Here is a 13,973-nt window from a genome sequence, read left to right on the forward strand (position 1 = left end):
ACATACTATTCTTATATTATGTATACAAGGTATTTTTACATGATTTTTTTATTCATGAATTTCACAGATCAAATTAGCACAATTGATTTAATAAATACTTACCTACTATTTGTTTATCACTTTGTTTCAGTTTTTCTTCATTTCTTATAACCTAGAGCTACTATTCATGCTAAGCATTCAAACAATTTGCTTACAACAGTTTGATCAACTATGCACACACATTGTTGGTCATTTTTTAAGTACCTTTATGTAGGATCTGCTTCGATTATTTCTAGCAGTTATTTCAGCACTGTATTTACAACACAGTCTGCTCTTCATAGAAGCCAGATTTTACAGTGAGCTTCTATATTTTCCGTGATTTTTGGTGGGATATTTTGAATGATTTTCTTTCGTGAATCTGCAATAGTTTTTGTTTTAGTAGAATTCCTGATTTTTCGCAATTTGATTGCAACAGTGCAACCTTGATAGCTGGCTGGATGTGCTTCACCGCAATTAATACATTTTGGTAGAGCATTGTTGGGTTTCAAACATTCCTTTGTTTGGTGTTTACCTGCACACTTAACACACCTAGGTTCTTTGTTACAATATTTTTGTGTGTGGCCATATGCTTGGCAACGTTTGCATTGCGGTATCAGATTGGCCTTCTTCAATGCTTCAACTTCCACTCTACAGCCAAGTATATTTTTCAATTCAAATACTGTTTTTATATCTTCTTCCGCACTGATTAATACCATGAACATATCTAATGGTTCTCTTGTCTTCCACCTCAGCTTGTTTACAACTTCTAGAACTTTCAATCCTCGTACTTTCAAATCTTCTAGAATCATTTCTGTACTACAAGAGTGATGAAGCTTTTTAATCATCACTCTTATTGGTCTCGACTTAGTCTATCTAAGTTTATCTTCATAGGAGTGCCAGTTGAGCCCATCTTTAATCAATTCTCTGGTAATATTCCAATAAGTTTCTGAATCAACTGCATTTACTTTAAATGTTTCCTTACTTAACAGTTTTATCTCAAATTTGTCAGCACTTTTTGGCAGCAATTTGGTGACACTTTTTTCAAACTCGTAAGAAGTACATTCAGATTCTTAATACCATCCACAATGATTGGCGGTGGTGGCATTTCTTTCTTCTTCCTCTTCTCCTCCTCACTGATTGGTTTTTCCACAGGAGTGATTTTATTATTCAAATTTGGTTGCTTCTTTTTGCAGACTCATTTTTGAGTTCTGGCGATGGGGTGCTAAGCTTCCTCTTCTTGGTAGCCCGCTTAGTACGAGTTCTGATCCATTCAGTTTCTTTAGCCAATTCTTCTTCATTTGTCGAGTAGTTCTCGGCTGCTAAGCTGGTAGGCTGTGGGCTATGGATCTTTTTCTCAATATTGAGAAATCTTTTTCCCAAATCCTGCATTTTTTGCAAGAGTTCAGCGTTGCTTCTCTCTAGCTCCTTCCTCTTCTCATCAGATTCCTTCCAGGTGATGAAAAGTACCTGCTCGGCTGAAGATTTGAGTTTATTTGCTTTTATGTATTGATCCGGTGAACACTGGATTTCTGGTGTATTTGCCATGTTGTTGGTGTCCATGCTCTCGTTAGTGGCTTCCCTATCTTCTTGCTCTGATGCAGGAAAACTAGATGGCTTCACTAAGTCGCACATAGTGCGATTTCGCTACCATACATTTCAAACAGCACTCGTAATCAACCCTCACGCACACGGAAACGCGAACGGAGCTATATTAAGCCACGTCCACACTATGTCGATCGACACCGATAGACAAAGTCGATCGACAATGTCGAACAAGTCTGGACGTGTCGCTAGACATTGTTGAGCGCTGTTGAGTCGAGTCGAATGCAACCCGAATCAGGTCGGTCCGGATCAAAGACAGTTGAGTCGAAGGCACCAGTGTGGACGTGTCGATCTTGTCACTGCCATTTTAAAAAATAGAATAGTGCTATACTGTTGTTCAAGTGCTTACATTTTTATTGAAAATGAATTGGAGTGATACCCAAACGTCGAATTTTATTGAAATGTACCGTGATCGTTCTTACTTATGGGATTCAAGTGATGTTGACTATAAAAACAGAAACAAACGGCATGATGGTTTGGTGGAAATTGCGGTGTCATTTGGCATTGAAAAAGTGGAGGTGGAAAAAAAAATTAGAAATTTGCAAAGTCAATTTGCAAGGGAGAAAAAGAAAGAGAGCGAGTAGAGGAAGACCGAGACTGGCGCTGATGACGCCTATACAAGCAAGTGGTTTGCCTACAAAGCTTTGATGTTCTTGGCAGATAAGAACAAAAGATTTTTCAAAGAATTTTCAAAATCGGAACTTTTCATTCTAAAAAAGTTTTTAAAGCCCGCGTCACATCCACATTCTAGATTTAATTCGTCAACCTCATCCAGCAATAAATCTCCCATAAATTCCTCCGTACTATACTTTTTTCTGCCTCGAACAAGGCTAGGCCGTACCCAAAATCTCCGCGGGCGACGATCTTTTTGGCTTCCCAAGATGGCAATAAGAATTGCAGCAGAAGCCGCTGCTCCAGCATCTTCATCATCACTCATTTTATATAAAAACTCGATTTATATTTAAAATAAAGCACTTGATTAAATATAAAACACTCGATTATGTATGAAAATTTATGATGGTTGTCGGTCGACTCGTCCACATGTACTGATGCAATTTTGTCGAGTTGACACAGTCGAAGGTGTCGAGCGACTTTATCGATCGACCGGGTCGACAGAGTCGATCGACATAGTGTGGACGTGGCTTTACCGCCACGAAAAGCAGGTCGCTTTGCTTGCATAAAATACCGCGGTTGACAACCGATACTCGATGCATTATTTTTGTTCCACTTTTAATCACGAACAAACTGCTGACTCACTACTTCTACACTACACTATTACTACCGTACTCCACATACGTCCGTTCTCTATGAGTTCTAGCGCAATACTGACCTTGCAAATATGAAACTTATAGTAGCAGATAAAAGAAAAACGTAGATAATAGGTACTTTTTTCTCTAGTGTTCTAAAAGCTTTACCGTATCTAAGGAAAACTCTTATACTATGTGTATTATCTACCGTACAATTAATGTAAGTAGGTATTGTAAAGTGAGATTAACTTATCTATCGCAACTGCTGTCTATTATTATTCATGCTAAAAGAAAAAAATATTATTTGAATAAAATTGATAAGACAAATTATAAATTCAAATCAAACCAAATTTATTTCCTCAAAAATACAAGAAAAATATCAGCATTAAAAATTATAAATTGATATTTTCTATTGTAATTCCACTTAATAATAATATAAAAATAATAAAAACCTTAAACTAAATTACACTCAATAATATAAAGGTTTGTAAGTTTTATGGATTAGATAATACTGTATTATAGTACTTGATTTCTTTAAATGGATGGATGTATTTTTTTAGGCGTTTTTTAATTTCTCACAATATTTCATCTTTACATAAGTTAATTCGTGAAATTTATTCACAAAATTCAATATCGGCAGACTTTTCACAATAAACAATAAAAACTTTAAAAACTGAGCTTTCAGTACTTAGGCAGGCTACTCAACAATACTGAATTATGAGGACAATGAAATGAAATGAAAAAATCCTTTATTAGGCGGAGTTGGGACTTAATAATACATTCATGCCAACAATAAGTCAATATAAATCAGTTCAATTCAATAGATTTTACTGCCTTACAAAATATAAAATTAAAATACAGGTTAAAAATAGGTAGGTACTGTTAAAAGGTAATAATATAATAAAAATTTAGATTCATTTATTTTCTTGTGAAAAATACTACAATCATAATATAATAATTATGACATTCAAAAAAAACTAGGCTGAGCCTGTACTATTACTTTTCAAAAATTTTGATAAAAAGTTAATGTTGTACGAAGGCTGAGATTATGATATCACACTCTGCTTTTTCGCTTGATTTTTGGTCCAGGAATAATTTTTTGAAGACTTTGAATTTTGAAGGTTGACATACCGTACTTCAAATGAAGTATACAAAAGTATCTTCTAAATATACAATGTTTTCATCCTTCACGATTTTATTTGGTGACAACATGAAACCTTTAAATTTGAGTAGCCTACTGTAGAGTAACAAAAAACGATATAATACACTTACATTGAAAAAATAATTATTATACTATAGCATAATAGTCTATACATACAAGAATATTATGACTATGCAATTAATTCAAGATGAACATAAGGAAAATTCATATTTTCAACGTTTATAAGAGACAGTCTTGAAACAGTAAAATTATTACGCGCTTTGAAGGGCAAGTTATAATATTTTATTTATGATAATTACAGGCACCCATGTGGTCATGATAGATGACGACTGTACTGATGATGAATCCAATAGCAATAATTTAGGAAAACTTACTTTGACTTTTCATCCTGATGAGACTGATCCATTAGACAAAGAAAAGATGCAGAGAATCTGGAATTACATAGAATCAAGGCAGGACTTCAAAGTCTTGATGGTGACTTTCCGGACCGCTAAAACAAAAAAAGCAACAGCTAAAAAGTCACAAGTCTGTGAAAAGGATAGTTCTCAAGAAGCAAGTAGTGAGTAAACCAGTATGGTACCTATATATACTTACTTCATTACATTGTATGCAATATTGTTTCTGCATAATCTTCTTGTTGCTAATACAGCAGAGATAAAAAATATATGATATCGATTAATTTACATTTAACTAAATTATAATCCATATTTGTCATTTTTTACATGGAAACTGGTGGAAGGATGACAGAAGTCATGGATATGCAAGAGGAGAATCTCAAAAAAAGGCCACAGACTGCTATTGAGCTTATTGGTCAATTTCAAGGGTTGTCCAATACGGTCAAAGGATGTGTAAGTTGAGGAAAAATTTTGATTTATATTACTAAAAATCATCTTTATTCAAAGATTTTGACAAATTCACGACATAATTTGAGTTGCCCGACATTACATTATACTATGGTGTGCCTTTTAAATGCTTGCTAGTATTGGACTCCCCAAATTATTTAGGGAACTTTGGACTTTATATACGGCGAGGTGGAACTACCCTTGGGTCTCCCACCATTGAAAGCCATACGCTAATAATAATAATTAAGCGGCTGATCAAGCTGTATAGTGTATTTCTTTTGATTTAGGAGAGGAAAATAGTGAGTGAGAGGGAGGCTGTAAAAAGGCCACCTACAATGTAACTGAACCCAACGATTCCAATTTCCCAATGTAATGACACACCACCTTATATACAAAATAAATTCAAGAAATGTACTGTAGGCTACATGAGAAATGAGATCAAATTTATAAAAAAACAAACAAGTTGGAGAATGAGCATTAAAGTGATAATTCAATAAACGACATTATTTCATTGTTATGTGTGGTAGCATGGAAATAATCCTTTTTGGGAAAAGTTTTACTATCGAAAATAAGGAGCTCAGTTGCGAAACACATGCGTACCTTCTTATCAACTAGAACAGAACTATAACGGAAAAATATTTTTATATTTGTTCCAAATAACAAATCAATAAGATAAATAGCCTAATTATACAGCGATATTTTTTCCAAATATCTACCCAGTTAAAAATAGAGATTGAAAGTTGAGTTATTTTTATAAAGAAATAAACGCAGTGAAGATCTTATATAAACTACTTGCAATTGAAATAATTGATTCTTGCCCGACATTTTTCAGCTGGAAAATTTCAGAAAAGAAAGGCAGATTGTTGGCATTGCCCCTCTGCAGAGAACCTCCAGGCGAGCAGGAATGACGATGTTCTCAGTGAAATCAATCATTACCAGCAAAATCTGGTCACTCAAGTCATTGGAGAAAGAAGAGAAAAACATGTCTACAAACTTAATTATGGAAAAAAATGAAAGTGAAAGTTTGGATGGCAACTTCGGATACATGCAGTACCAGTATAGCAGCATTTCCGTCGTTCATAATATCTTTGTGCTCATCAGTGAATTTAATGCAAAAATTACTGTTAAGGGTGTGACCTAAATATAATAATAAATCACTCCATTGAAATTTCATACAAATTCTATCAGAGTTGTCATACTTCTTTATTTTATTCTGTTATTCAATATATGTGCAATAACAACTTATTATAAGTATGCATTAGCCAGAGGTAAAATGGTTAAAAAATAACTATAGGTCGAATAAAAATTATCCACCCACCAATAGAAAGGAGATATTCTCCCCGTTAATTTGATAATAAATTTCTACGCATTACGACGCCCCGTGATTCTGACAGAAGTGATATTCAAAAGAAAAACAAATTTCCGCGATGTTCCCATTTTTATCATAAAAGTTAAATTTCTTTTTACCCTGAAACTCTTCTAGCACTACTAGGATATCGGGGATGATATTCTACATCCAATTCTGACGTTGAATTGGAAATTTGCAATTTTACAAGATTTGGCAACTCTGTAATTTCTTGGGATGGAGGGCCAAGACTCAACTTATTTTACACAAACTATAATGTGTAGTAAGGTATCTTTTGTTGCATGGGGGAGAAATTCAAATGTGAAGAAGCTTTTTAAATATTACAAAAGAGAGATATTAAAGTAATTACTGTACTGTATGCTTTTGAATGCATGTTGTACACAAAGAAAAATGTACACAGTTTTCCAATTAATAGTAATGTTCACAGCCATTATACTAGACAAGCTGCAGTCAGAATGGCACAGTATAACTAGGTACCACATTATGTTGAATGTGTTAGTTGAATTTGGAAAAGAATATACAAAAAGTTTCCAGTTGAAATAAAAGAGCTTGAGATTAGACAGTTCAAAATTTGTGTGAAAAATACTTTATTTACTGCTGTCCTAATTTTATCTCGATGAAATGTATAAGTAATGTGATTCATAAAATAGAATTATAGTACCCTTTAAATTTAATGGTTTTTTTAATTTTTTTTTTAATTAATAACATTAAAAAACAAGAATACAAATTGTAATAATAATAATAATGTTTTATTAACTCAAGAGCTTTTACAAACATGGAGTTTCGTCATACAGGAATTTAGTTCCATGTCAATAGTCCATTCAGTATAAATCTTATCAAAGCTTATTCGTTCCACTGCTGAATCAGTCCAGATCATAATTAAATTTAATTATAACAAAAAAAAACAACAACAACAACATATCTAATAATGATCAAAACAATAGCAATCGATAACATTTATCACAGTCAGGTCAAACGGAGATTAAACAAGAATCAATCAGTCAGGTCAAATCTCAGAAAAATAGCATAAAACATAAATAATCTATACATTGATATCACAGCCTCCAGATAAAAATTCATTTATTGAATAAAATGAGTTTCTTTCAAACCACTGATGCAATTTAATCTTGAACACATTCAATGGAGCATCTCGTAAGTCAAAGAGGTAGTTTGTTGAAAATTTTATACCACAAGAAAGCCAGTGGTCCTGAGTCTTTATAAGTCTGAACCTAGGAACATTTATTAATATTATGACTGGTTCTAACATTAAATCTGTGAAGTGAACCTCTCTCATTATGTTGTAACAGACTTCTCTTGACATTTATTAAAGCTGACAAAATATAAAGACTATGCACAATTAACAGTTTCAACTCAACGAATAAAGGACGACATGTTTCCCTGGGAGGCTTACCTAATATATAGCTCTTATGGCTCGCTTTTGACACAAGAGTATGTCATTTACTGAGGGAGCATGTCCCCATAATTTTAAACCATATTCTATATGACATTGGAACAAGGCCAAGTAAATAGTTCTCAGTTTATCCAATGGAATCGTATTTCTTAATCTTCTTAGAGCATAGTACAGCTTAGTACAGACATTACTCACATGTACCATCCAATTTGGAGTCCAAATAAATGCCGAGAAGCTTCACTGCAGATGCATCATTTCTAATACCACCTCTAAGACCAAAGACAATCCTTTGAGTTTTTTCAGCATTCATCAGCAGCCCATTTGCAGCAAACCAATCAGCCGCCATACTGAAAACTTCAGCCTCAGTCTGTTTGAAGTATGTGAAGATCCGCATGGCTTGTGTCTTAAACATTTGCAGACAGATCATTTATGATGCACAGGAACAAAAATGGTCCTAAGACAGATCCTTGGAGTACACCAAACTCAACCGCTCTGGTGCTGGATATTTTGTTGTTGCAGCTTACATACTGTTGTCTTCCCTTACGATAAGATTCCAGCAGCTTCAGTGATTCGTCCTTGATTCCATATCTCTTGATTTTGGCTAGCAAGACACAATGTGATACGCAGTCAAAAGCTTTTTTAAGATCACACAGTGTTAACTGGATGTATTCCTTATTCTCAAAAGATAACAATATACACTTTACAATATCTTCAATAGCCATAGTTGTTGATTTTCCTCTTCGAAATCCATATTGACTATTAGACAACAAGTTATTACATTCAAAATAGACAACCAGCTGAAGAAACAAAATGTACTCAAAAAGTTTTGAAAATATAGGAACTATACTGATAGGTCTAAAGTTCTCAACTGAGAACTTATCACTTTTTTTGTGCACTGGAATTATTTTTGATATTTTCAGACAATCTGGGTATTGACCTTCATTTATATATTGGTTGAATAAAGTTGTAAGTGGTTCAACAATAGAATGAATGATTTTTTTGAGAAAAAAATTGGAGACACCATGAACATTAGTACTTTTAGCATTTGATAATGCAGTCACACCCCTTATAATGTCATTCTCACTTACATTGCACCATTCAAATTGACACTCAACTTGAACACCATAGGGTCTGGAACATCATTAGGATGTAATGCATTTCCAGCTATTGTTGCCACTTATAGTCTATATAAAAAGTCATTTGGATTAGCATCTTACTTTATAACTCTTGTTTCCTGTCTGACAAGCTGCCATACTGTTTCACATTTATTAGAGGAATTAGCAATAAGTTCGCCAAACGAAGATTTTTTAGCCTCAATAATATTTTTGACTTATAGATCTTATTAAGGGATACATATGCTTGCTTTGTATGTGGAGAACCAGTAACTCTATAAAGATTGTAATAAAGAAGAACACGATCCTTGATTGACCTTAGTTCCTCAGTAAACCACTTAATTCTTTTACCTGGAGTTCTCTGTCTATTTTGTAGAGGAAAACACAATTCAATTTTATTTTTGATGTACGGTAATGAGTGATGAAGAGATGAAATGCTACAGATGACCCAGAACAAGCTACAATAGATGTCCAATCAGTTATAAAAATCTCTCTATGGAAATAGTTATAGTTATTTTGACTATATTGTCTCACGCAGCAGCAGTACTTTGATCCTCACATACTTTATACTTCTTAAGCACCATAATTTCCATCACAAGTGGTTGATGATCAGCAATGCAGAGATCCTTATAACATCAACATTGTAAGTAGAATGACTGGTTGTCAGCAAAAATGTGGTCACTCAAGTCATGGAGAAAGAAGAGAAAAACATGTCTACAAACTTAATTACGGGAAAAATGAAAGTAAAGTTGGATGGCGACTTCGGATATCAGGCAGTACCAGTATAGCAGCATTTCCGTCGTTCATAATATATTTTTTGCTCACAGTGAATTTACTCAAAAATTACTGTTATGGGGTTGACCTAAAGATGATATAAAATCACTCCATTGAACTACCTATCATACACATTCTATCAGAGATGTCATACTCTTTATTTATTTATTATTATTTGATTAATGGCAATAACAACATTATTATAAGCATGCATTTAAAAATAGAATATAGTACCTTTTAAAATTAATAAAATATTAAAAAACAAGAATACAAATTGTATTAAATATTAAATTTATTTTTTAATATTTACTATTTTAAAGGGTACCTACTATAATTATATTTTATAAATACAAGAAAGTAGCCCTGAATTTATACATTTTATAAGGATGCAGTAGCCAGAGGTAAAATGGTTAACATTCAAGATTTAAAATGATTATTCAGTTAATGTTATAATTTTTTATGTGAGTTGGTAAATCATTGAATTATGTTTATTATTAGTTTTAACTCTAATCAGTTAATTATAAATATACATTCGATGTATAAGCACTATAAACTTGAATAGTGGTTGATACTCAATTAAAAAACTTTTACTAAAGTTAAAAATTGAATGATAATAAAAGAATATATTAATAATTATACTGCAAAGTCTAATTTTCATCGTACTCATTCTTAGAAAATCAATTACTATTCTTAACAGAGACGACGGTTGCCAACAATGGGAAGGTCAAAGGTACCTAAGCGAAAGATATCATTATTGCTCTAGACCTAGCCACATTAGATCTACAGTAGTCTTCACGTGACATATATTATGGCTCTGTACATCTGCTGCCTTTTTATTACTAAACTATATTCAAAAAGAGTTTTTTTTAATCGCCTTACAATATAAGGATCCGATTTTCTCGAAAACGGCTCCAACGATTTTGATCAAATTTATACTTAAAATTGTCATTGATAAGCTCTATCAACTGCCACAAGTCACATATCTGTAAAAATTTCAGAAGCTCCGCCCCATCTATGCAAAGTTTGATTTCAGATTCCCAATTATCAGGCTTCAGAAACAATTTAAACAAAAAAATTCAAGTGGAAAAGATTGAGCATAAACATCTCTAAACTAATGTTCAGTATACATTTCCACCTAAAATTGAAAATAAGCTCGAAGTTCGAAAAAATAAGATTATTCAATTTGCAAACTGTTGGCAAGTGTTGATTGTTTTAAATCATTCACTTTGAAGAGATAGCAGATCTCGTGTACGGTATATCCAGCGTTATTGTCCTGTCACCAGCTGGCTCAGATCTTTGAATAGTAGACTTGAGATGCGCGGGAACACTAGCGTCAGTTGATCAATTTTCATAACGGCAAGGAAAGTTGTGTGAGTGCGCCACACCAGATTTTTTCAAATATACAAGTTTGGAAAAATACAGACTCTATTGTATCATCATAACAGAGAAGTAATTCCTTATCAAAGTGGAAACAAGATAAGATAGGTATGGGATTATAGGTACCGGTACGGTACCGTAGAGAATACAGTCGTCATAACGTTAAAGCAGGGAACCCAATATGCCGTCACCGTCAGGCGCCGTCTGGCACCGACCGTCACTGTTGCGTAGGCCTACCGGCAACATTGCTTTGCATCGTTTTAAACGAACGGCAACCCACTATACCCGTCCGTCACCGGCCACGACCGTGTCCGTCAGTAACCATCGGCCACCATTGCTGTTTGGGGCAATCTTGCCGGATAGCCGGTCCGTTTTTTATCATTTTTCCAGTCGACATTCAACTACAGTGCGGTCCACGTTATAATGTCAGTATTTGATCAACATTGGACTTGCTATCATTTGACAAAGCAGATAGCGCTATACTTTTCCATCTCCGCAAAGCTACCAGATCGTTATTTAACAATGTAGAAATATAATCTGGCAAGGCAGAGAATCAGCAACGCTGTTCTCCTATCCTTTTTCACTGCCATTATAACGTGGGCTTCACTATATCGTGAAGTCACATCGCCAGTGTTTGTTTGTAGTGCGCCTTTGTCTGTGAGCGATGAGTACAGACGAAATGTTGATAGAGGCTATTAGGGAGTATCCCTTCCTGTATAAGACTAGTGATAATAGTTATCACGACAACAGGAAGAAAGATAATGCTTAGCAGGAAATTTCAGAAAAGTTTGATACCATGTCAGGTAAGTTATTTACAAATATTATTCTGTAAGCGAAATTATGAAATCAAAGTACATTAATAAAAACAAAGACAAATTCACTACTCGTAATACACCATATCTAAAGCTGCGTACACATATTCGCGCTTCCAACCCGCACCGAGCACGCTCCTCCCTCGTACCGCCCTCGTACCACCATCGAACCACAGTCGCCCCGCCCACGCACCCATCATGAACGTTACGGAAGATGTTAAGCTGCGTACACATATTCGCGCTTCCAACCCACACCGAGCACGCTCCTCCCTCGTACCACCATCGAACCACAGTCGCTCGCCCACGCACCCATCATGAACGTTACGGAAGATGTTAGATCTTCTCGCGTTCCCCGGTCGAACCACTCTTGCTCGCCGGTCGATCATCAATCGCTCTGCTGGAGTGACGTTCGGTTGCGGAGCAGAGCGAGAGTCTGTACGCACCTTTATACGTCCAAATGTTTTCAATACCTACAATAACCTATTCACCAGACTTACATTTTGCAAACACCAATTGTCCTTCTATTGCCATAGAATAATAAATTGTCTACCTGAAAAATTCATTCTAATAGAATTACTAAGTGTTTAATTATGAAATAAGAGTGGGTATGTAGGAACGTTTACTTCGGACTTGAGATTTCAGAAGATTAATTTACTTTTTGTTCTAGTGCTTACATTGTGTTATATTGTACATACATTTATATTCTAGTGTTTATATTGCATATTGTTTCTTCTGGTACTAATTAAAGGTCTTAGACATCCATCCTAATTACCTTTAACATTTTTGAACTCTCTTCCAGAGCTCAAGCATTAGCTTTCGGAGAGAGCCATTATTTCAATATTAAAATAAAAGAAAACATTCGTTGAATATGTTTTTTTAATTAGTATAGATTATAATTTTTATAACATTATAAGAATGTTTTGTTTCACTTGTTTGTAAAAAAAAAAAGAATGGCAATAAATTGATTTGATTTGAAAGTTTTAGCCGTTTGTCAAATCACACGATGATGGGAAAGGGCTCAAATTAAAGGTCTTGATCCCAGGGACTCGGGAGAAGTTAGCAGTTGTCTTAAAATTCAGCACATGCTGCGGCTATTACTAGCAATTCCTCGTCTGATGAACTCTCCATCGCAACTGATGCAGTCTGGTTAGCTCCGGTTTCTGACGGAGCTAACCAGACGGGCAAGTGGGTTATCGCCGGAAAAATGACGGTGAAGACGGCGCCTGACGGTGACGGCATAGTGGGTTCCCTTCTTTATAGGCTACTTTATGATAGCCCATTTGTACCTTTTCCTAAATATTCTATGAATGTCAAAAAAGAATAATTGACCGAGCGAAGTGAGGTCTAAGATTCAAGTCGACGGTTTGGCATTTCTCTTAATTTTTAAATTATGTTTAATAATGTTTATATGTTGCGCATTTACGGCGAAACGCGGTAATAGATTTTCATGAAATTTGACAGGTATAGTCCTTTTTTAATTGCGCGTCGACGTATATACAAGGTTTTTGGAAATTTTGCATATCAAGGATAATATAAAAGGAAAAAGGAGCCTCCTTCATACTAGAGTAAAAATCAGACTATAGAATTATTCATCATAAATCAGCTGACAAGTGATTACACAGATGTGTGGAGAAGCCAGTCCATTGCTGTTTTTCCATAAGGTCTTTAGTTTCAATCAGGTACTTGTGGATGAGAATACTGCGTGAGGTCTACTGTTTACAGTACTACTAGTTACTATTATTTCTAATATTGGCGTATGAAGGAGCCTCCTTTTTTCTTTTATATTATCCTTGAAATGCAAAATTTCCAAAAATCTTGTATATACGTCGACGCGTGAGGTCTACTGTTCACAGAACTACTAGTATAATATATGTTATTTTACTAGTAGTTCTGTGAACAGTAGAACCTCGCGCTCAGTAACTCGTTACATTGACCTGTTGTTATGTTTTCCTCATGAATTAACAAATAATTTATCAATTAAAGATGTATATAAAAAATCCTAAATAAACATAGAGCTTTCTGTCCTATATCGTACCGTGACGTGTCGTCCCGGAATGTGAGTGTGAGCGCTGTTATCCCAGGTCTGGCTGCAACTGTCTATAACGTTGATGGAAAGATACAATATTATTTTCAAGATGTTCGATGTTTTTGAACGGGTAGTATTATAGTCAACTAGACAGCTGATTTATGATGGATAATTCTATAGTCTGATTTTTACGGTAATATAGCGTATGAAGGAGGCTCCTTTTT

At 34.6% G+C, this 13,973-nt stretch overlaps 1 protein-coding gene across 4 annotated transcripts in view; it reads left to right on the forward strand.

Annotated features, from left to right (window-relative positions):
• LOC120350934 overlaps positions 1-6,044 on the forward strand; it is a 34,364-nt gene extending 28,320 nt beyond the window's left edge. For 2 of the 4 annotated variants that reach the window (XM_039426287.1, XM_039426288.1), the window contains 3 exons: positions 4,331-4,588; positions 4,762-4,877; positions 5,704-6,044. In XM_039426287.1, the coding sequence (XP_039282221.1) occupies positions 4,331-4,588; positions 4,762-4,877; positions 5,704-6,012 (683 nt within the window). In that variant the 3' untranslated portion in view covers positions 6,013-6,044. Of the gene's footprint in view, positions 1-830; positions 946-2,992; positions 3,088-4,330; positions 4,589-4,761; positions 4,878-5,703 lie in introns of those variants that run through there. The other 2 variants (XM_039426284.1, XM_039426289.1) reach the window with 2 other exon arrangements.
• The last annotated feature ends 7,929 nt before the right edge of the window (positions 6,045-13,973 follow it).

Source organism: Nilaparvata lugens, chromosome 4, assembly GCF_014356525.2.
Source record: "Nilaparvata lugens isolate BPH chromosome 4, ASM1435652v1, whole genome shotgun sequence".
Lineage (NCBI taxonomy): Eukaryota > Metazoa > Arthropoda > Insecta > Hemiptera > Delphacidae > Nilaparvata > Nilaparvata lugens.